This window comes from Canis aureus, chromosome 5 (assembly GCF_053574225.1).
Source record: "Canis aureus isolate CA01 chromosome 5, VMU_Caureus_v.1.0, whole genome shotgun sequence".
Lineage (NCBI taxonomy): Eukaryota > Metazoa > Chordata > Mammalia > Carnivora > Canidae > Canis > Canis aureus.
In genome coordinates, this window is record NC_135615.1 from 60,518,854 (window position 1) to 60,541,452 (window position 22,599).

At 39.7% G+C, this 22,599-nt stretch overlaps 2 protein-coding genes and 1 long non-coding RNA gene across 4 annotated transcripts in view; 2 read left to right on the forward strand and 1 right to left on the reverse strand.

Annotated features, from left to right (window-relative positions):
• NUDT21 (nudix hydrolase 21) overlaps window positions 1–13,609 on the forward strand; it is a 15,716-nt gene extending 2,107 nt beyond the window's left edge. The window contains exons 2-7 of the mRNA XM_077898376.1: window positions 852–1,052; window positions 1,911–1,974; window positions 6,147–6,236; window positions 10,486–10,561; window positions 11,675–11,789; window positions 13,287–13,609. Coding sequence (XP_077754502.1) covers window positions 852–1,052; window positions 1,911–1,974; window positions 6,147–6,236; window positions 10,486–10,561; window positions 11,675–11,789; window positions 13,287–13,308 — 568 coding nt within the window. The 3' untranslated portion in view covers window positions 13,309–13,609. The remainder of the gene's footprint in view (window positions 1–851; window positions 1,053–1,910; window positions 1,975–6,146; window positions 6,237–10,485; window positions 10,562–11,674; window positions 11,790–13,286) is intronic.
• A 3,090-nt stretch (window positions 13,610–16,699) lies between these two features.
• On the reverse strand, window positions 16,700–19,829 carry LOC144314343 (uncharacterized). Its single transcript, XR_013380179.1, has 2 exons — window positions 19,573–19,829; window positions 16,700–18,723 (listed from the first exon to the last, which is right to left on the reverse strand). It is a non-coding gene; the product is annotated as an uncharacterized LOC144314343 (long non-coding RNA).
• A 314-nt stretch (window positions 19,830–20,143) lies between these two features.
• AMFR (autocrine motility factor receptor) overlaps window positions 20,144–22,599 on the forward strand; it is a 44,354-nt gene continuing 41,898 nt past the window's right edge. Inside the window, exon 1 of one of the 2 annotated variants that reach the window (XM_077898370.1) lies at window positions 20,144–20,462. In XM_077898370.1, the coding sequence (XP_077754496.1) occupies window positions 20,208–20,462 (255 nt within the window). In that variant the 5' untranslated portion in view covers window positions 20,144–20,207. The remainder of the gene's footprint in view (window positions 20,463–22,599) is intronic. The other variant, XM_077898371.1, reaches the window with a different exon arrangement.

Genomic DNA, 22,599 nt, shown 5'->3' on the forward strand with positions numbered 1-22,599 from the left:
GTGTCAAAGTGTTCTTACTCAAAGACTTATAATCAACTCTTATCGTAAGGGTTATGATTGGGGGGTTACAAGGTGGTATGTGTGATTAAATATAAATATGGGATTTTTAGCTATAAGGAAAAATTTGATTTTTACTGGCAACATGAAAGCTGTCTTAATGTGAGCTATTTCTGAATTCTTGATAAAGGAGGAGAAAATATTCAGATTAGATATGGTGGGCAAAGGATTTGAATGACAAGAAGGGAAGAATAAAGATACTGGATAGAATACATGCAGAAAGTTAAGGTTTATTTAGAGAGCAAAGAAAAGTTCATCTGAGGAGGAAAGGATTGTGCTAGAAAAGTCTGAGGATAGTTGACTGGGAGAAAAATAACTGAAGAGATGATGGAAGGTGGTGGCTCACCTTGTAGAAAAAGATTAGTCTTTAGCACCCATAATTAATAGACTTTCTGATTAGGTGAGAAGAACCCGAGGGGGCATTAGGCATTAGCCAGGTTGGCAGTGTTAGTCTAGCAGCCGTGATCTAAAACCAGAGGATTACCAGATAATAATAATAATAAGATAGCCACTTATCTAAGCATTTGAGGGCCTTAAGGGTGGTATTATCTATACTTGAAAACTAATGTGTAATGTAGCAGTTTGATGTAATGGAACCTCTGTCCAAAGAGCTGGATTCTAATCTCTGTTGTTGCATTAACTAGTTGTGTAACTTTGGACAAAATGTGTGTCTCTGAGTACATTATGTGCATTTTTTTTTTTTTTTTTACCATGGTTTCTTACATGTAGTTGGTATCTATCTTGGTAAATTATGGTCTTCGGTTCTCATGTTAGATATTTGTTTTGGATCACAGGTACCCTCTTACCAATTATACTTTTGGTACAAAAGAGCCCCTCTATGAGAAGGACAGCTCTGTTGCAGCCAGATTTCAGCGCATGAGGGAGGAATTTGATAAAATTGGAATGAGAAGAACTGTAGAAGGGGTTCTGATTGTACATGAGCACCGGCTACCACATGTGTTACTGCTACAACTGGGAACAACTTTCTTCAAATTGTAAGTGTCACTGGAAATTAACAGCTAGACAACTTTTAATAGGATTGCTGTTTTATGCAGGTTTGGAAGACAATTTCAGATTTTAGTCGTTTATTTCTATAAACACTGCTGTTAATGGAGTCTTTAGAAAGAGAAAATCATAAGTCCTTTTTTTTCTCCAGCATAGTGCTCATTTAGTGCCTAACTGGCAATCTGCATGTTTCTGTATTTGTTGTTAGTAACTGAGCCTGATAGAAACCCCATGAAGCAAATTAGTCCAACTTCAGTTTCTAAATGTCATTGTAGCATTATTAAGAACAATTGGTATTTCTTTCTTAGGATGAATGGTGTTTCCCATTCTTAAAATAACTTACATTTTTATAGGTAACTGTTTATTTTTATCATTTAAACTCATACATACCTCCATATTATACATGTAGTGCATAGTTGTTTGACCAGATTGTGTGTACCACAAAGAGAGGACTCAAGTCCTTAGATTGAAATTCTTGAGGAATGTCTCATTCTTCAGACCTAAAGAATGTGGTCTATTGCTTCTTTGGGCATTTCTAGAATTGATTATGACCAGGCACCTTCCAGAGAGAAAAGATTGGGATAGACTGGTGACAGAAATTGTTATGTTACTTATCTCGTTTGTTTAAAACTAAGGTTTGTGTATGGTTAGTCTGGTGAAGTAATATTATGAATTCAACTTTCTAGTACATTCTTCCCCCTCCCTTTGACATTTGTTTGTTTGATTGCCTTATGTGACATTGAAATATGTGTTATTCAGTTACATGATAGAGATGACTATTATTGTCTTGTTCCTGTTATCCTAAAATTGTATTAAGTTGAAAGCTGAAATTCTTAACCTTTATACAGACCTGGTGGTGAGCTTAACCCAGGAGAAGATGAAGTTGAAGGACTAAAACGCTTAATGACCGAGGTATTTCTCCATTTAACCACTTTGGCGGTTTTATCCTTGCCTATCTGAACATCCAACAACTGAATGGATAACTAGGCTTTTTATCTTTTTATTTTTTAAATTTATTTTGACTAGTTTTCAATAAATAAAACTTAAGAACAAAGTATTAGTACTATGTTTATTTTCTGCAGTTTGAACTTGTACTTAACCTTTTTTTACATTGAAGTGTTGGTGTAACAATAATGGTTAATAAAAGCCAACATTCATTGAGTACTTACTGTACTAGGCACTGTTCTGAGTGCTTTACAGGCAGTAGCTCCTTCAACTATCACAACAGCCCTAGGGAGAAGTACTGTTATTAGTCCCAATGTACCGTTTGGGATACTGGGCACAGAGAGTTCAAGTAACTTGCTTGATATTTACATCTATGTCATGGAGCTGGAGATTGGAATGTACTTTAATTTTGTTGCGGTGTAGGCTGCTATGGGGTTTTGGCAAGACTGATTCCTTTTAATACCTCTTCATTTTTGCACATATCTTTTAGGCTTTATGCAAATTGTACTACCTTTTAAAAGTCACTGTAATGTATGTCTCTAAAGACTTGAGGCCAAATGCATAGATGCCTGAGGTTTTGAGATTGCAGGTTGTTTGTATTATTATTTTTCTTTTTTAGCACAAATCCTTCCCTCTTTAATTACAAAACTAACACACATTGTGTACAAAACCCTTGGCAAATACAGAAAAGCAGGAGGAGAAACAAAACTAAAATCACCTGCAATTCTGCTACTTTGACGTATTGGTTTATCTTTTCAGTATTTTTTTTCATATTTTTAAACTTAAATTCAATTTCCAGTATTTTTTTAAGTACCTTATAACTTCTAAATATTGTGCTGTGCTTGTACTTCCATTTACATGTGGTTGATTGAACTTACTTGCTTAACTCAGCTGCTTCTCAAGAATCTGCCAAAAAGGAAGTAAAGGGGTTTTTAAAAGATAGAAATTCAGTGGGATTGAAGGAGTATAAGATGCGACAAATTACAAAAAAAAGATTTTTAGAAGCTAGAAAACAGATGGGCAAATCACATCTGACTTAGCAGAAACCTCAGCCCAGCAGGAGGGTAGTCCAAGATCTAGCACTGTATAATGCCAGAAGAGCTAAGGAATTGGAAGTGCCAGGTGCCCATGAAACGGGGCATGCATGGACTAGAAACTGGATTGATTGACAGTCTGTATTTCTATGTCTAGATTGTCTTCCAGTTAAAGACTGGCTGGTGATCGAGTGTTAGTAGAGATTGACTCAGAGAACATGAAGAATGAAGAAGTAGAAGGGATGAGAATACATGAGAGTTTACATCCTGAATAGTGAGACTTCTACTACTCTGATAGAACTGTGACAAGTAGGCCTATATACCCCAGGCTGACGGCTGGAGGTTTTGTTTCTGGAGAAAGTGACCAGTCCAAATATCCCCTCTCCAGATGATCATAATTGGGAATCTTCCCAAAGTATAGTGTGGTCCTATCACTCAGAGGTGACAGCTGAGCATCTTACTGCTTTACCCTTAATTGTGAGCCAGGCTTTTGGAGAAAGTATCTTAACAAGAAAAAGGTAAAAAGAAGTGGAATTCAACAGAAACAAAATTCAGCAATCCGTAAAATCACGATTAATATTCTTGGTGTGATGAAAGAAATTGGGCTGTAAAAAGGACTATTCAGCCAATAAGAAAGAACCCATGAGTATTAAAAAAAATTTTAGAAACAAAACATTCAGTAGAGGATTAAAAGATTGACTTGAGGAAATCTAGAAAGTAGGATGAAAAGGTAAAACAGGTGAAAAAAAAGAAAATTAGTGGATCATTCTAGAAGGACCAAAATAGATTATAGATAGTGAGAGAAAGAATATCAAAGCATAATTCAAGAAAATTGCCCAAACTTAAAAAGCATGAGTTTTCAGATCGAAAGACCTATCGGCCTGCTCTCTATAATGAATGTTAGAAGTTTAAATCAGTAAGTTTAAATCACTAAAGACCAGATCCTAAAAACTGGTTCCAGAGTTAGAGAGAAGAGGGCAGACATGAAGTTAGATACAAAGCATCAAAGTCAGAAATGATACTGACTTTCTAGATATAAAACTGGAAGTTAAAAGGTCTTGGAACATGCCTTCATTAATTCTGAGAGAACATGATTTCTGTCATAGAATTTTCCGTCTTATCAAACCGTAAATCAAGTGCAGGTAAAATTATTTCCAGACATAGAGTTTCTAGAAATATATCTCTTATACCTTTTCTCAGGAAGCTACCGGGGGGGGGGGGGGGGGGGTAATTCACCACCAAAATGAAAGAAAAAAGTCAGAAGATAAGAGATTCAGAGTATACAAAGGATCTAACAACACAGGAGGGAGGCAAAGGAAAGCCCTAGGATTCCAGTTCCCAGGCAGAGCTGAGAGCATGTACAGACTGGAGGATGATTATAGAAAGTGTCCCTTAGGGGGAAAAAAATGAAATTGACAGAATACTTGACATTTGAATTGAAAAGAAATTTAAGTTCTGGGACAAATGTGGACATGAGATAGTGATAGTGAATGAAATTCGAATGAAACAGTTGTTAACTCTAAAAGAAAAGAATAAAAATAAAAAATAAAAGAATAGTTGTAAGAAAATGCAGTTATAGTTTATTAAACACTCTGGTATGTCTGAGTCACCTGGTCATAACTTAAATACCACATGTAGACTTAATCGAGTATTGATAATAGGAGGATGGTAGAAGAGAAAGTAAAAAATGGAGGATATGGTTTTAAAATTCAAATTCTCACCCATAGTAGAGGGTGTTAATTGCTTTTTTTCTTTAGGTTTATGAAAATGTAATCAAGAAATGATAAAAAAATACATTAAAAGTGTAATTATAATGGAAAAACCTGATAAATAATACCTCAGCCAGATGATCAAGGTTAAGATCAATGAAAAGCTATGTTCATATAATGTGCCCTCAACGTGATATGATGAGAGTGGTACTTCACAGTGGTACTTGGTGGTCTTCCACTCCAGACTCCCCAGAATTCATAATCCCAGTCTAATTGAGGGGTTTGTTACAAAATATCTGATTAGTATTCCTCAAAACTGAAAATTATCAAGAACAGGGAACCTAAGAAACTGTTACACAGTCTACAGAAAAAATTACAACTAAATTTTTTGTAGTAGCCTATAGGAGATTCTGGGCCTGGAAAAGTATATTAGTTAAAAACTAAGAATATCTGAATAAAGTATGTACTTTTGGTTAAAAATAAAGTAGCAGTATTGGTTCATTCATTAGTTGTGACAAATGTGCTGTGGTAATGTAAGATGTTAATACGGGAAACTGGATGTGGAATACATAGGAAATCTGTACCATCTTTGCATTTTTTCTGTAAATCTAAAACTAAAACAGTTTGGTTTTTTGTTTGTTTCAAATTTTTATTTAAATTCTAGTTAGTTAATATACAGTGTTTATAGTTTTAGGAGTAGAATTTAGTTATTCATCATTTATGTATAATACCCAGTGCGCATCACAAGTGCCCTCCTTAATACCCATCACCCATTTAGCTTATCCCTCCAATCGCAGCCCACCTCCTTTTACCTCCCCTTTAGCAACTTTCTGAAACTAAATCAGTTTATTTAAAAACGGGAATGCTTGTAAAAATAGAGATGAGTATGGGGAAAACCACTAAGAGTTGAAAGTAGTAGTCAATGGAAATGGGGAAAGTGGGTCAGGGAACTGCTGTTTCTCATAAACCTTGCAGAACCATGTTTTACCAATTAAAGCATATAGAGTAAAATTTTGATTAAAATAAGTTTAATATTATGCTATACAGATTTATAAAAGTGAAACCGTTTTTTTCTATAATTTAGTTAGTTGGTGATTTACACAAGCTACAGCTTGATTCTAGAAAAACTATTTTATGTATGGCATTGGGCAATATGAGTAGCTGGTCACCTTTGGTTTTTCATGTGAGGCCAGGGCATAACAATAGATTTGTTGGTCCTATATAGTTATGTCGACGCTAGATTGCCATTTTGGAACTAATAGTTATGTCTTGGGCCAAGTAACACAGATAATAATAGACAAAAAATTATGAAGAGGAAATCTATCTTCACAAAAGAAGGATATTGAAGGGTAGGTATATTTAGTTGTTTACTAGCTGTATTATTTCTTTTGGGCAGATACTGGGTCGTCAAGATGGAGTCCTGCAAGACTGGGTCATTGATGACTGCATTGGTAACTGGTGGAGACCAAACTTTGAACCTCCTCAGGTCAGTGCTCATTTATATTTGCCAGCATTTGGGAAAGTAGAAAAATACTTTAATTCCAGCCTTTTGAAAAGAGTATGGTAGAATTTGACTTTCTCTCTCATTCATTTAGATAAAAAATAAAAAAGCTAAGCGTTGTTTTCTTTTAAAGGAAAATTTAACACATAAAAAAGTGGAAATAGTAAAAGTACATGAATCCCATTATCTGTCATCCATCTTCAACAGACAGCAACTTGTGGTCAGACTTCACCTGCCACTCCTTTTCCCTTGCCCTCACCTTGGAATATTCTGGAGCAAATCCTAGGCATCATGTTAAATGTAAATATTTCAGTGTGCATCTCTAGAACATAAGAATCTCTTTAAAGATATAACACAGTACACATTCTCACACTAAAATCATCATAATATATCATTAATTATGTATATCTCTGACTAGTATAAGTTTTATTTTTGTTTTCTTATTTGTTTAAATTAGGATAGTCTCTTAAGTCTCTTGGCTGGTTGGCTTCCTAATTCTCTTTTTGTTTTCCTTGTAATTTATTTGTTCATGAAAACAAGCTAAAGTCCTTTGTGTTCCCATTGCTGATTGCATCTGCCTGTTGTCATTGAACATGGAGTTCTTTGGCTTCTGTCCTATAAATTGGTAGTTAGATCAAGAGACTAGATTTGGCTGGTGGAGGAGTATAAGGATCACCATAGGGATATATTGTTTATCTATTGCTGCATAATAATTACCCCCAACTAAGTGGGTAACTTAAAACAGCAGACATTGGTTATCTTCATTTCTCAGGGTCAGGCATCTGGGAGCTGTCTAGCTGGGTAGTTCTGGCTCATGGTGTGTCATGAAGTTATGGTTAGGCTGTCACCTGCGATTGTGTCACCTCAAGGCTGGACTGGAGCTGAAGGATTCCATCCCGGGTTCACACATGTGTTTGTTAGCAGGCCTCTTCCTGCACTGTCAAACTGAAGGCTTCATTTCCTTGTCTGGTGTTGACCGGAGGCCTCTCTCCTTTACTGTGAGACTGTCTCCACAGGGTGATTCCCAGTAAGGCAGCTGGCTTCTCCTAGAGCTTGAGATCCAAGATAGAGACGTGATCCTAGTGAGAGAGAGTATGCCCACGTAGGAAGCTGTGGTCTGTATAACCTAATCTTGGCAGTGACATACCATCACTTCTGCTTGGTCACACAGGCCAACATTGTACATAGTGGGAGGGGACTACACAAAGGTGTGTGGATACCAGGAGACAGGAGCCATTGGGAGTCATCTTGGAGGATGGCCCTCACAGATGGTATCCTGCACTTCCGTTAGAAGTTTTATAATGTCTGGTTGTCTATTTTTGTAATGTTAGCAGCTCATTGATAATAGTTTCTTAGGTTTATTAATTCATTAGGGTTGTGATCTTTTTATTAAGGGAAACTTCTCTCATCAACCAATTGGATTACCCTGAGGTACAATTTGTGTAGGAAGAACATATACGTCTTTTCAGAAGAATGAATTAATTTATTAGCATCCTCCAAAGACTTTATTCAAAAGAAAGAATAAGACAAAGTCTTGGGTATAGACAGTTTGGGAAGTGATCCCAGAAGGTAGTAGACTAACAAGACTGATAGGAGAGGGAGACGAGAAACAGCAGTAGTCAAAAGAAAGAAAGGAAGGGAGGGAGGGAAGAAAGGAAGGGAAGGAAGGGAAGGCAAGGCACATAATTGATTTTATTACAGCTATGGGCAATTGGATTGATCCTGCTAAGGACTGTGAGAAACCATGGGGAATCTACCTTAAAATTGTTCCATCAGAAGAGTGGAAGGCTGGAGACTCCTACTCCATTGGATGAGGGTTGTATTAACTCCCTTGCACTGTCATGTTGAGTCTGAGGACTGATTTTCTGGGGGCATTGGAAATGCTTTGAGGCTGAAAAGCAGAGAGTGAGACAGTGGCAGCAAATTGGGAGCTTTCTGGCACTTTCTAACACAACTGCCCTCTGAAATCTGAGGGGGGGATGAGATCTGAGGTGGGTGGTGATAAGGGGCACATAAAGCATCTGTTTTGGTGACTTTTAGAGTGTCATATGACTTCATGGATTTAAATATATTCCTTGTGTTTTAATCCATTGTAATGATTAATAATGGTACTGATACTCAAATTTGCTTACCTTTAACTGATGGGAGCCTCAGATTCTGAATCCTATTGACAAGGCTCTGTGACTTGGATGGCTTCTTTGTATATATAGCAAGATGTTTCAGGTTAAGAGTTATGGAAAATGTTAGCCAAGCAAAGGATGACTATGTCTGTCTTCTTCCTTGTAGCTGAGGATAGGAAGAGAAGGCACTGTGGAAGCTGTTGCTATTACTCAGTACCTGAAAATTGTCTTGGCTTTAAGAAAGTATAATCTCACCTGGAAATAGTGAAGTTCCTGGTCCAAACATAAAACGGTTATTGTTAATGGGGTTTTTGTTTGTTTGTTTGTTTTGTTTTGTTTCCTGAACATTCTTTGATCAAATTGGAAGCTCAGTAATTTAACACAAAAGTTTTCCAGGCTACTTTCTGAATACTCTCATTCAGCTTTCCTACCAGAGTCCTAAGACAGTTCCCTTAATTGACTGAATCCTAGGATTGATTCTGCTAGTGTGGGGTGTAGCTAAGCGTTGTGTGTTTATTTAATACACTTGGAGTATTGGTTATGTGTCAGTGGGAAAAGAGCATAACACCATCTGCTTTTTGTATAAAATGTAGTTGGTTTAAAAAAAAAACTCTAAGGGGATTCCTGGGTGGCTCAGCGGTTTGGTGCCTGCCTTTGGCCCGAGGCGCGATCCTGGTGCCCCGGGATCGGGTCCCGTGTCAGGCTCCCGGCATGGAGCCTGCTTGTCCCCCTGCCTGTGTCTCTGCCTCTCTCTCTCTCTGTGTGTGTCTATCATGAATGAATGAATGAATGAATAAATAAATAAATCTTAAAAAAAAAACCCTCCAAGATGAAGACTGGAGAAGATAGGATTAGAAGAAAAGGAACATATATAGTCATGAGTAGAAGAAAATTGGGGTAATGCCAGTCACTTTGATTTGGTCATGGTTTGGGTGCTTTTGTTGTATGTGAACCACAGGTGTCCTCTAGCCCATGTTCTTCGAACTCCTACTCACATTTTTATCTGTCATTGCCAGTGTACCTGGTTTTCATGAGTGTTAGGGCATCTCCAAAGCTTAGGACAATTGTCTTCATTCATCATACGTTATGGATGGCTCTTGTGTATAGTTATTCTAACTTGAATACTGGGCTATCCATCCAATTGGGTAGCATAGTGGGAATTAACAGGCTTCTATAGTTAGATCAGGGTTGAATAGATGAGATTGAATCCTGGTGTCACTACTTAGTTGTGTAGTCTTGGGAAGGACATGTCGCTTCTCAGTTTAAGCACTTGCATAAAATGCAGATGATGTTTCCTCCTTTTGGCTGTCTCTGTTTTATCCTCTTCTCCCCTTATATCCATCTTCAGCATTTTTTAATTACCCAGCCCTCAAATACAACTTCCATAGCCAAAGTAGATTTTTCCTAATGTATGTGGGGAGGTAGAGGTAAGCTGTCTCAGACTTTTCAAGTTTGCTATGCTAGAATTCTTTCTGAGGTAGCAACCTCCCCTCTCTAATTCTCTTTAGAATCCCTTAAATTCTCCAAAATATTTTCTCCATTTTTACAAGCAACTTGACTCTCTCTAGCTCATCAGTGACTCTCTTCACTGAGATAGCTCATCTCGTGTTCCTGAAGAGTGTGTCTTGTATGTGTGTTGGGGTCATGCATTGTTGGGGGAGGAGTGTCTTGTCAAATACCTCATTTAAAACAACTTTTATTAGAAGTGCTACTTAACGTCAGACTTCATTGGATTGTAAATACATTCCTCAAGCTGTAACTCTTGTGACTACATATTTAATTGATGTGAATGGTTGAATAGTTTATTACCCATTATGTTGTATTAAGCATTTATCTATTAGAACATCTGTTAAGTACCAGGTTCTCATAAAGGGAAGACTAGAAAGAGTTTTGTTTCTCCTAACAGTTTATGCTGTATTGGGAAAGAAACATAAAGAAATAAATGAAATCACAGGATGAATGTTAAATAAAATTGTGTTGGGATTATGAGGAACTTGGTCTCAGAGGGTTAATACTTGATCTTAATGTCTGAAATGGGAGAAGTTGATACATAAAGGCATAGAGATATAAGGGATGTCTTGGCAAATACAAATTTTTCTCTTTTGTGCTTTTAGTATCCATATATTCCTGCACATATTACAAAACCTAAGGAACATAAGAAGTTGTTTTTGGTTCAACTTCAAGAGAAAGGTAAGTTATTTTGTTTTTGAAACAGCAATCTAAAAACTTTTGTAGCGTAATTTCAAGAATACTTTTATTTGTGTTTTCTCCAAGTTCCTTGAATTTTTGGATTTATTGTGAAAATAAAAACACATACTATGTATATACAGAATTAACTAGTGGTCTTTTTAAAAAGATTTATGATTATTTAAAATTATTAATAAAAGATTAATTTATTTTGAGAGAGAGAGAGAGTGCACGTGTGCACACACTTGAGTAGGGAGAGGGCAGAGGCAGAGGGAGAGAGAATCTTATGAAGACTCCATACTGAGTGCAGGGGTCTGAGCCAAAATCAAGTGTCAAATGTTTGTCGGATGCTTAGCCTGCTGAGACACCCAGGTGTGTCCCAGAATTAACTAGTTTTTCTTATAGGTGTGCCAGTCATGCTATAGGGAGGAAAGTAAATTTAACTGGAGCCTAACTACCAGATTGTAGTATTTTAAAATAACTGTTCAGCTTCTGGTACTGATAATTCACATTGTGATAAACTGAAACTTTGAAGGAGACAGATGAATTAATTTTTTAAATACCATCTTTAGGCCTGTTGTACATTTTAACACAATTATTTCTTGTCATAGTCTTAAAAATAGAATTCAAAACATGTAAACCTGGGGATCCCTGGGTGGCGCAGCGGTTTGGCGCCTGCCTTTGGCCCACGGCGCGATCCTGGAGACCCGGGATCGAATCCCACGTCAGGCTCCCGGTGCATGGAGCCTGCTTCTCCCTCTGCCTGTGTCTCTGCCTCTCTCTCTCTCTTTGTGACTATCCTAAATAAATAAATAAAATATTAAAAAAAAAAAAAAAAAAAAAAAACATGTAAACCTGAAGCTCTTCTCTTCTCTGCTTGCTCCCCTTGTTCTTTGTCCTGCCCTTGCTCCCACCACTTACAAGGTGCTCTTGCTTGTTAACAACATGGACTCTAAACTTTGCTTGAAAGATACAACCAGAATGTATTAAAGAGAATTCTCTCTTTTCTCAAAAGTTTTTCAAATGTAAAACTGGTGATTACTGTATATAAATGAAGTGCAAGCAGTGATTATGTAAGAAATTATAGAAAATGAGTACTGTTTTGTTTTATTTTAGCCTTGTTTGCAGTCCCTAAAAATTACAAGCTTGTAGCTGCACCGTTGTTTGAATTGTATGACAATGCCCCAGGATATGGACCCATCATTTCTAGTCTCCCTCAGCTTCTGAGCAGGTATGGAAAGTTGAACAATTTTGTGGCTGATTTATCTAAATTGCCAGATTTAAAATGTTCTGAGCTGCTTGAGAAGGGATAGTTAAGAATTCTGGTCTTTAAGGAAACTAAGACCGTAGATGGATTCTTACTTCACAGTCAAGCCATATTAATGACTGACTAAAAGTATCCCCAGACTCCAAGTTGCAGCATGACATTCTGGTATTTGTGTGAATGCTCTTCCCCACATTTGATATTTTTGACACTGTTAAGTTTGAAGTCTTCATTCAAAGAAGAGATGGTACCATGGCAATAAGCACTGTATAATAAAATGAGGGAATTAGCTTTATGAAAATGTGTAGAGTTGAATTTCTTGGTGTAATGTGTTCTCTTTCCTCTTTGAAATGTGCTGTATTTAGGTCATTTGGGATATGTGGGATTAAGTCTTGAATTTTATATTCTTGGAGTTTGTTTTTTTGTTTTGCTTTTGGCAGATATCTAAGAAATGCCTTTTTAGAAAAGTTGACTTGTATTGGTTGAGGTTCTTAGAGTCCTATATAGATAGGAATCAGAAAACAATGTAGTAGCTAAGAATACAGATGCTGCAGGCAGTGTTTGGATTTGAATTCCACCTTTTAAAAAAATTTAATTTATTTATTCATGAAAGAGAGAGAGAGAAAGAGGCAGAAGGAGAAGCAGGCTCCATGCAGGGAGCCCGATGTGGGACTCGATCCCCGGGTCTCTAGGGTCATGCCCTGGGCCAAAGGCAGGTGCCAAACCGTTGAGCCACCCAGGGATCCCCTGAATTCCACCTTTAATAATTTCTGGCAGTGTGACCTTGGACAAATGATTATACCTGTTTGCTTATTTCTTCACCTGTAAATCAGGGTAGTTGTCCCCACTTCATAGAATTGTGAGGAGCAAGTGAGAAAAATGCATACTACAAAGTGCTTAGAACAGTGCCAGGCACCTGGTAAATGCTTAATAAATCATTAGTTCGAAAACAGTTCCAATAGTGATTTTAGCCTTCTGTGAAAGCTTGTTGAGCATGAAATTGGTTCTGTTTTGTTAATCTAATCAAACATTGTCTTTGGCTCCTCTTTGGTCTGTTGATGGGTTAAAAGTTGAAGTATGAGATATGAAAAAGTCATATTATTCATTTATTTGAACACTGCCTATCAGGTATCAGGAACTGTGCTGAGTGGCATAATACAATGAGGTATAAAAGTTTTCCTTCCCTCAAGGAACTTGTTAGTGGATGATTAATCAAAATGTACACTCTTAAATTCTTTTTTGATTGTAAGTATTCAACAACACTATTATTTAATAATGGTGTAAGATGAGACAGGTGAGAGAAAAGGGGTATCTTGGTTTAGAAAATGCCAAAAATGTCAAAGGAGGGTAGAAATCTCCAAATTTATCATCTAAGGTAAAACAAAACAAAACAAAACAAAAACCAACACAAACTTTGCAAATAATGCTGTTTTTAATAAAGATATTGTTCTTTCTAAAATTCAGGTTCAATTTTATATACAACTGAATTCCTGCACAGTGGAGAAGTAAAAGAAGCCGTCTCTGTGAGCACAGCTATACACAGTGTAGAATAAACCTGGTAGAAAAGTTCTTTTGGTTTTTATCTCTTTCCCAGTCCCTAAATTGCTACCTACTTTCTGTTGTTTGAATAGTAAAGTTAATATGAAGAACTAGATAGTGGTGTAAACAAATGTGATAATGTTTAATTTACTTTTGGTTCTACTCTTACTTTTTGTACAACATTAAAGAATATGAGCTTCTTTCTATTTGTATTTTTTTTTCCACATTAAACTTGTAAAAAATTCTTACAGGTGAGGACTGGTTTTTTTTTTTCCCCTCCCACTTCTAGACTGGTGGTATTAAGAGACAATGGCAGGTTTAAGGCAGTCGAGTATTTGGGACCCTTGTTTTGATGCCATTTTTTGGGGATTATACTCCAACAAGACTGGGTTCTAGGCTATTGTGATTGAGGAACCTCTCTTACTTTTGGGAATTAGATTTGCTTAATGGGAGTCCTAAGGTACAACTCTTGAAACAAATCATATACTTGGAGTTACACTACAACAGAGCTCCCAGTATATTACTGACTGGTACATTTCATATTGATATATTCAGACCTTTGTTCACAAGCAACAGATCTTAAACATATGGGAAACCATTCAAATTGGCTAGATTGGGGAAATTTATGGGAATTGATATAAAAAGAGACCTATTGAGAGCGGACTGAGAGACTCTTTTCCTTCATATAATGGGGGTATTAATTGTGTTGAGAAATTATGTGTTTTAGTTATTCTCAGGGCCCTAATAAAATGTGATCTGTGAAGGAAGTTTTTAAAAATGGGTCTGTGTTAGGTTTTGAACTCTTGGATTGCAAAGTTGGTTACTTCAGTTTATATCTATAGAAAGGAAAATTTGGTTTTAGCAAGTGACAAGCCTTTTCAAAAACATTTTGGAATAATTTGAATCAACTGAAATCTAAGGACAGAATAGGGGATGGATTTTGTCAGCCTAAGAAGGGAAAATATCAAAATTTAAAAGTTCTTTAAAACAACACCGCTACATTAGGATCAAGTTTTGGGGAATAAAAAATGAATCTTGGAGCAAAGGAGTTTGCTGGCTGTGTCATTGCTTAATGGTCCAAGTATGTCATGTATGCCTTATAAGTATATTGACTATAGGCTTAATGAAAAGGAGATCTTGTAAGATACAGCTACTTAAGAGAGATTCCTGTAGTTTTTAAGAGATTGACAGAAATGAACTTTTGATTATTCTTATATCATCATCATACCAATCACAGGCCTGGTCTCCTGAATATTGGGTGAATTGAAAGGCATTTTGTAAATTCTTCCTTATTTAGACTTGAGAAAATCTGATCAAGAGCAACTGTATGAATAAAGGTTCAAGTTTACTTAGCTGAAGTCCTGTCAAGCCTTCACAAGGTTATATGTCAAGTAGTGATTGTGACCATGCTTATGCTTAATAGTAGATGAGCACCAGACTCTAGGACCAAAAATGACTTGTGATTTCCTTTGAAAAAGCCACTAATTCTGTGGATAGTTCTCTTCCCTCAAGGGCTAATAATTCTGTCCCTGTGGTTTATATTAGCATATTTATTACTTACTGTAGTTTTACTGGTGAATTCAATGATTAGCTGAGCCTTATCGAGGTTGCAGAAGGCAGATACGGAAACAGCTTGTTCCAGCCCACCTTCTATGGTTGCCTTTGGCATCCAAATGTAAAGCTGTAGTAACCACATTTCAGATGCACTAGCACTTGCCATTTGGGGAGGATGGGATGAGGTGGACTTTTTCTTGATATTATAAAATGCTGTTTAAATTAAAGAGATCTGATTTGGGCTACTCATATTCTTTGTAATACAAGCTTTGACCTAGAAATGAATTCTTGATCATACTTTGCAGTAAGTGCTTGAGTCAGTCATCTATATGTTGGGGCCCAGGTGAGAAAAACCTTTGATTTAAGGTGGCTGGGTTCCTAACTTTACAATGTTAAAAAGGTCTGGTTTTGAATGTAAAATTGACAACACACAGATTTTTTTTTAAGCTGTCTTTGAACTAGTCAGCTACAATTGTATCTTAATACTCTCATGTTTTAGATTTCCTGATGGAGAACTAGGGAATTTAAATCTGATGTATTCCTAGAACATTAGAAGAAGGTACAAGGGATTGTTTAACAATTGTCTCAATGTATTTAAATTCTTAACTGTACTTCTTTAAGTACTAACAGTCTTAAATTGTGCATTCCAATTCTCTACATATTAAATACTGAATAATTTTAATGTGAACTCTTGATGGACTGATATGTAGTTTTGAATGCCTCCTGTGTTCCAGATTTGTTTATAAATGAGAGTCCTCTTTTGCATTGTATAAGAACAATATATGCCATGTTGTTTTCCCTGAGTAGTCCAAGTAGTGCATATTCTACATAAATCTACTAAATGGTACTGGAAAATACTTGTTTGGGGGATAAAACTAAAAGTTTTACTCAGATGTTTTCAGTCATTTAGAATTGATACCCCTTTGAAGAAAAGTGAAATTTGTTTTTTTTCCCAAGTGATGAAGACTTGTGACTTTTTAATAAGTAGATAATATTTAAAATGGCATTATGATAATTTTATGATTTTATACTTTTAACAGCAGATCAGGAGATTTATTTTTTATCATTGTCTTATGTTAGCTTATTATTTTATTAACATGTTCCATTCAATTAGTATTTATTTGGATAAAACATAGCCAGATTAGCCAGTCTGTTTCCTTCCATGCTTAATTGAAGTGAGAAGTAGAAGTCCTCCAAATTCAACAGGCCAGCAAGCAAGCAGCGTAAAATTTCCTCTCTTAAATTATGGGACTCTTAAGCTCTCAGGTTTTTAATGACGTTTTTTTTTTAAGATATTAATTTATTTATTCATGAGAGACACAGAAAGAGAGAGACAGAGACATAAGCAGAGGGAGAAGCAGGCTCCATGCAAGGAGCCCGATGAGGGACTGGATCCCAGGACCTTGGGATCACGCCCTGAGCCGAAGGTAGGTGCTCAACCGCTGAGCCACCCAGGCGCCCCAATGACTTTGTTTTTTAAGTACTTACTCTGTCACTTGAGGTGAAATGCTTGGAGTAGCTTTTCCATGTTGGAGTTTCTCAAACTTAATGTTTTCACTGGTTCATGGTGTTTGGGACAGTATGGGCCGATTACTAAGACTGCTTCAGGGGGTGTGTGGTTTGTATGTTGCTTCCCCAGAGAAGTCTTCGTGGTTTTTGACTGTACTACAAGTCCAATTCCATAGCAAAGGTTTGATTTCTTTATAATTATTCCACTTGTTTTGCATCCCTTATTATTTGGGTTAAACTGGACTCATTTCAGGTAGTTTGCCTTTGTTGTTCAGATATGTGATGAGAAACATAATACTGTAATTTGACTTGAGCTATAAAATACATTTTAACATTAGCTCATATTTATCAAGCTTGTTTTTGTGAAAAAAACTGAATAAAACCTAAGTAAGTCTTAATGAAGCCAGTTTAGGTGTAATTTGTATTTTAATGATGAATTGTAACCGTAGGACTAGAGAAAAATTGGGAAAATGTATTATGTTCTCTGTTGAGGGAAAGATCAGCACATATAAAAACGTAAAGCTTTTGGTAACAACTGTGTTTACATCCTTGTGTACTAGCATCATTTATGGTTTGGCTTTGAGAATTTTTATGGCATTACACTTACAGAAAATGTATAAAAGAAACTGAAGTTTTGGTTATATTTTTATATTTGTAAAGTAAAAGTTTGATTAAAATGGTCACTTTTTTTTAAATTTTATTTTATTGTCACTTCAATTAAAAAAATAAAACAATGATTCCTTGTGTGTGGCTACTACCCTTAGTGTGCCATTAGAAATCCTGCACAGTGTTTTTTCAGTGGTGTTGGCCAGGGGCCATTAGGTAAGAGACAACTTGACAGAATAGTGAAGGCCTGAAGAACCGAGGCATTGAGGTTGCCCTCTCCTGCTGGCACTTCCCCGATGTGTGTTAGTAGGGGTCTTAGGCAGATCTAGTTTCCTGCATTGTGAAGGGGTCCCTGAATTTGCAACCTGAAGACTGGGATTTAGAAGCTGCCGCAGAATTTTGCTAACTGTATGTTGTGGTATCATGGGGGGGGTGGGGGGTGGGCGGGGGAGGCCAGGGAGGGATTCAGTTTCCCCGTCTATTAATCTCTGTGTTAGTTCCTTTAAGGTTTTTTTTCCTCAAACTTGCCTGGAAGTCATGATGTTCTGTGATACCATGCTTGCTGCTTATGTAATACTGTGTAATGTCATTTCAGCATCTTAAATAGAAGCAGTGTACCCGAAAGACAACAGATGTGTCATAAAACCACAGCCTTGAGGTTTTATATCTGAACAAAAGTCAAACCAAACCTGATAAAGTTATTGTTAAATTTCTCTGAGAATTTTACTAGTATATTTTATAGCAACTGCCAAAAAGCTATGAAAAATTATTAAAGAAAAGCTTTTAAAAATTGAAATATGCCCATTAACTTTTTTCCCTACAACTTGAGTTGGTTAATGTTTTTCCCTCTGCTAGATTTAGTAGTGGAACACATTAGTCCAACTAATGAAACAACAGAGTTCTCTGTGGGAGTACATTTAAGGTTATTGGTTAGATAATGAAATTCAGTTTCCAGGATTTTGAGGATCTTCAAGAACAACAAACTACTCAGCCTTTCTCAAAGGATGGTGAAAATCAAATGAAGTCATAGAATATATGAAAGGATGTCAGATATTTAAAAAGTATAGCAATAATGTATCTAGGTGTGACTCAATCTATACAAACTGGTTTGTCTGAAATGATAATTTAAAAAAAGATCCTTTAAATCAAGCCAAATCAGAGGCACCATTCTATAGAGAAGGCAGAAAATTCAGTTTCATAGTCATCATTAGGAGACTTTGGGGCCTGCTCAAAGTTTCTGAGGAATCCAGAAAGCATAAATGGTACTCTGAAACGAGGGTGGGAGTGCAGAGAGCTCTAGCTTCCATCGTGGACTCTACAGATTTTCTTGTCTAAGCTGGACCAGCCTTTTAAGGTCTGGTATGCTTCCCTTCCTGCCACATTTGAGCCTTAAGACTCAAGTGATTAAGATAGTCCCTTTACCTATGTCCAGGCTTCCTGGGCTCGCTTAAATATTAATTCTGTGTCTTGCCTCCTCCCCTGGTCCTTTGATGGAGTAGAATACAATGCAAAAAAACCCAAACAGTAATTGCTTTTAGAAGGTGAGTTCTGACCATGCTAAAAAAAAAAAAAATTCAGAGGATTTCCTGAGTGGCTTAGTTAAATAAGCATCCAACTCGATCTCAGCTCCAGGGTCTCCATCTCAGGGTCAGGAGATCAAACTCCACGTTGGGCTCCATGCTGAGTGTGGAGCCTATTTAAAAAAAAAAAAAAAAAAAAGTGTAAGTAACCACATCCCGGTCTCCAAAGCCAAATTGTTTTGTTCCATCACAGGCCCTTGAATAGGATGTTTCTAAAAATTCCAAAGTGAATGGTAATAACTTTGAGAAATCTTTGTTTTCTAATTAATAGCCTTTTAGAATATTAGAGATGACAGAGACTTGAAAATGGTTTAGTCCTTTTCTTTTGAAAGTGTAAGATTGAACATATTTACTGAGCACCTACTCTGGAGCAGGTGCAGGCATAATTCAAGCTCACTTTTTTGGGGTAGCGTTTTTGTTTTTTTTGGTCAGAGCTTAATGAAAGTGCACAATAAAATGATCTTTACTAAATTCAGAGTTGTGGAGCTGTCAACACAATTAAAAAAAAATCTATATTTAGGTTTTACCCTCCACCCTCCACCCCCATCCACCCCAGCAACCATTAATTTGCTTTCTGGGTCTGTATATGTATTTGCCCATTCTGGATGTTTCGTATACTTGGAACCACAATGTGTGGCCTTTTGTATCCGGCTGCTTTCACTGAGCATGTTCAAGGTTTCTCCATGTTGTAGCATGTGTCATGTGAGTTCGTTTTCATGTCTGAATAATAGTCCGTTGTATGGATTGTATTTTGCCCATACAGCACTTGTTTCCACCCTCGGCTATTTATTATGAATAAGGCTGTTAGCAACACTTGTGTACAACTTTTGCGTGGAGTTCTGATTTCATTTCTCTTGGGTACGTCTCGTAGTGGAATCGTGAAGTCCAAGGGTTACTCGTGTGTTTAAGTTTTTGAGGAACTAACAATTTTCCAAAGAAGCTGCACTATTTTATATACCTACCTGGTGTCATTTCCTGCTAAACCAAGGTCCGTTTTAGACGCTGCTCCAGGCCGTTAGTGAACCACAGAAACTTGCGGTAACCCTCCTGGCTGTTGATTCAATGCAGGCTGTTGATGAACGATCCTCTTTCTGAGGGCCGAGCCTGCCCGTCCCTCCGCAGCATCTCCTGACCGCCAGGGAAGCTCGCGGCCCCAGGTGTGCGCGGGCGGCGGGTGCGGCCTGGGGCCGGGAGGCGCTTGGGCTCGGCGGGCGGGGGCCCCGGGAGGGCGCTGACCCGGCGGGGAGGGGCGGGGCGGGGCGGGGCTGCGGCGGCGCGACTGCTGGGGGCGGGGGCCGGGGCCGGAGGCCGCGCCCCCGCGCCCGTCCCGCCCGCGCCCGGCTGGGGTGGGGGGGCTCGCCCCGAGCCCGCCGAGGCTCTTCCGCGCCGGCAGGGGCAGCAGCGGGAGCGGCGCGGGGCGGAGCGGCGCGAGCGGCCAGGAGCGGAGCGGAGCGGCCCGGCCCGGCGCGGCGGCGGCGGCGGCGGCGGCGGCGGCGGCGGCGGCGACGCCAGAGCCCGAGGGCGCCGTTCGCGAGGCCGCCGCGGGGACCGGCCGCGGCTCGGGGAGGCCTGGGGCCTGGAGGCCGCCGCTGCCGCCATGCCGCTGCTCTTCCTGGAGCGCTTCCCCTGGCCCAGCCTCCGCACCTACACGGGCCTCAGCGGCCTGGCCCTGCTCGGCACCATCGTCAGCGCCTACCGCGCCCTCAGCCAGCCCGAGGCCGAGCCGGGGGAGCCGGAGCCGCCAACCGCCCCGCTGCAGGCGGAGCTGGCCGTGCCCGCGCGGCCCGGCGCCGGCGGCCCCCGCGCCCGCGACGTGGCCCAGTACCTGCTCTCCGACAGCCTGTTCGTGTGGGTGAGCGACGCTGCCCGGGCCGCCGCGGAGCGGGCCGGCGGGGCGGGGGCCGCCATGACGCCCATTATGCGCGGGGGGCGTGGCTGGGCCGGGGTCGCCGCCCCGGGGCCCGCGGCGCGCGGCCTGGGGGGCGGGGGGGTGGGTCCCCGGGACCCGGCGTCCGGCGGCCGCGGCGCAGCGGAGCGGCTCCCGGCTGGGCCCGCGGGGCGCGGGATCGGACGCTCCTGGGTGTGCTGGGACGCCCCCGAGGGCCCCGGCCTCCCCCGTAACTTTTCTCTTTCTTTGCTTTTCTGATTTTGTCTTTGTTTTTCCCCTCGCCGTCGAGCGCGGGATTGCCTGTCCGGGTCAGACACGCGCGCAGACCGTGCCGCCTTCCCCGTTGCCTTTCCCGGTGGCTTACGGCGCCTTCCTGCATGCCTGAGGGCGGGCGCGCATTGCGGGGCAGGGGCAGGGGCAGGGGCAGGGGCAGCTCCCGCTTCGCGCCCAGGGCCCCTCCCGTCCGTGGCCCACTGGACCGCGGCGCCTGCGGTGTGTCTGCCAGCGCGAGATAAGCAGCACCTACAAGGCATAGTTGCTGGCTGCGCCCCTTAGGACAGATCGTGTCGGGCTGGGCAGACCAGCGCGGTTTCGGCTAAAGAACTTTGCTTCCACCTTGGCCTTGAATGCCGCGTCTGTACACGTGCGCGCACACACGGGTCAGAAAAGTGGAGCCAGGATTCAAGTCTGTCACTCGGGTTTACTGCGGTGTCTTGGGGCTTGTCTTCTCCTACAGTTCTCATTTGGGGTTAAGAGTAGGCTGTAAATGACTAACATTAATATTCCGAGGAGCGAGGATGATGTACGACTCATTTGTTATAATTAATCCCACTGTGTGTGCTTCATCAGGAAGCTGTGGGATTTATGAACTCGGTGGGCTGTGGATTAAGTCTCTTGGTCCTTCTGATGGAGAGATTAGTAGCAGGCAGTGAAGGGTGAAGTTTTATTCCTTCCAGGCTGTGCACTTGCCACTTGGTACTGTGTAAACAGTAGGGGAGAAGAAGAGAAAGAACTCCTCTTTTGTCTTCTCTCCAATCTGTTTTTTTCATTTGAGTTAGCAGGTAAACAACTTAAAGTGATGTGAAGAGTGTTTCTGCCAAATGTGAAGATTATAACGTATTCTTTGATGTAGAAGTACAAGAGGCAGAACCACTATAGAATTGAACTACTATTGTTTAGTGAACTTACCCCCCCCCCCCACCCCCGGGAGTTTTTTTGCTTTTGTTTTTACCAAACCCTTGTTCAAATTCCAAGGTTAACACTCTTCATAAAACACTACAAAAAGCCTGTTGATTTTCCTGCAAAAAAATACTTCTTTTTAGAATATTTACATTTCCCTCCAGCTTTTTCTTTAGCGATCTTACCTAAAAGCAGGTTTCACATTTCTTCCTGATCTGTTGATTGTTTTCATTTTTCAGGTGATCTTACTGTTTTTCTAACCTCTTTCCTGGTGGTTCTCACTTTCATGCCAACCTGCCTTGGTTTCTCAGACCCTCCACGTGTGCTCTGTAAGCTTTCCTCATCGCCCATGGGCATAGTCTTCTTTAGTAGCTGAGCAGGAGTCACATCTCAAAAGCCTGTTTCCTTAGCCTGACAGCATGATTGAGTGAATATTTATGGTGGGGCCTTGGTCAAAATGGATCCTTTTGGCACCCTGCCCAAAGACATTCAGATTCAAATTTTAAAAAACCAAGCAAGACAAAACAAAAACGGATCTTTCCACCAATTTGCAAATCATGATAGCTGTTATTTGGCGTATTGGAATCTTTTAAAACTTACCTTTGTAGATCACAATTTAAATTAATGTAGGTCTGATAGCATCTCAGGAGGTTTTGATTACTATAAACTCAAACCCTTTCAGAGCTACCATTTAGGGGTACTCTGGAGGGCATAGCTGTGAACCCTTTCCCCTGACCCTCGAAGCAATCCATATACAAATAAAGCAAAATTTGATAAGTGATGATAGATGTATAAAGAAAATAGCAGAGTCTGGAAGAAAGAGGAAGTGATGCCTAGGGGAAGAATGCATGAAAGATGGTATTTATACCCAGCCTTGGGAGGTGAGAAGGATCTCAGCAAGTAGCATGGTGTACTGCATGTG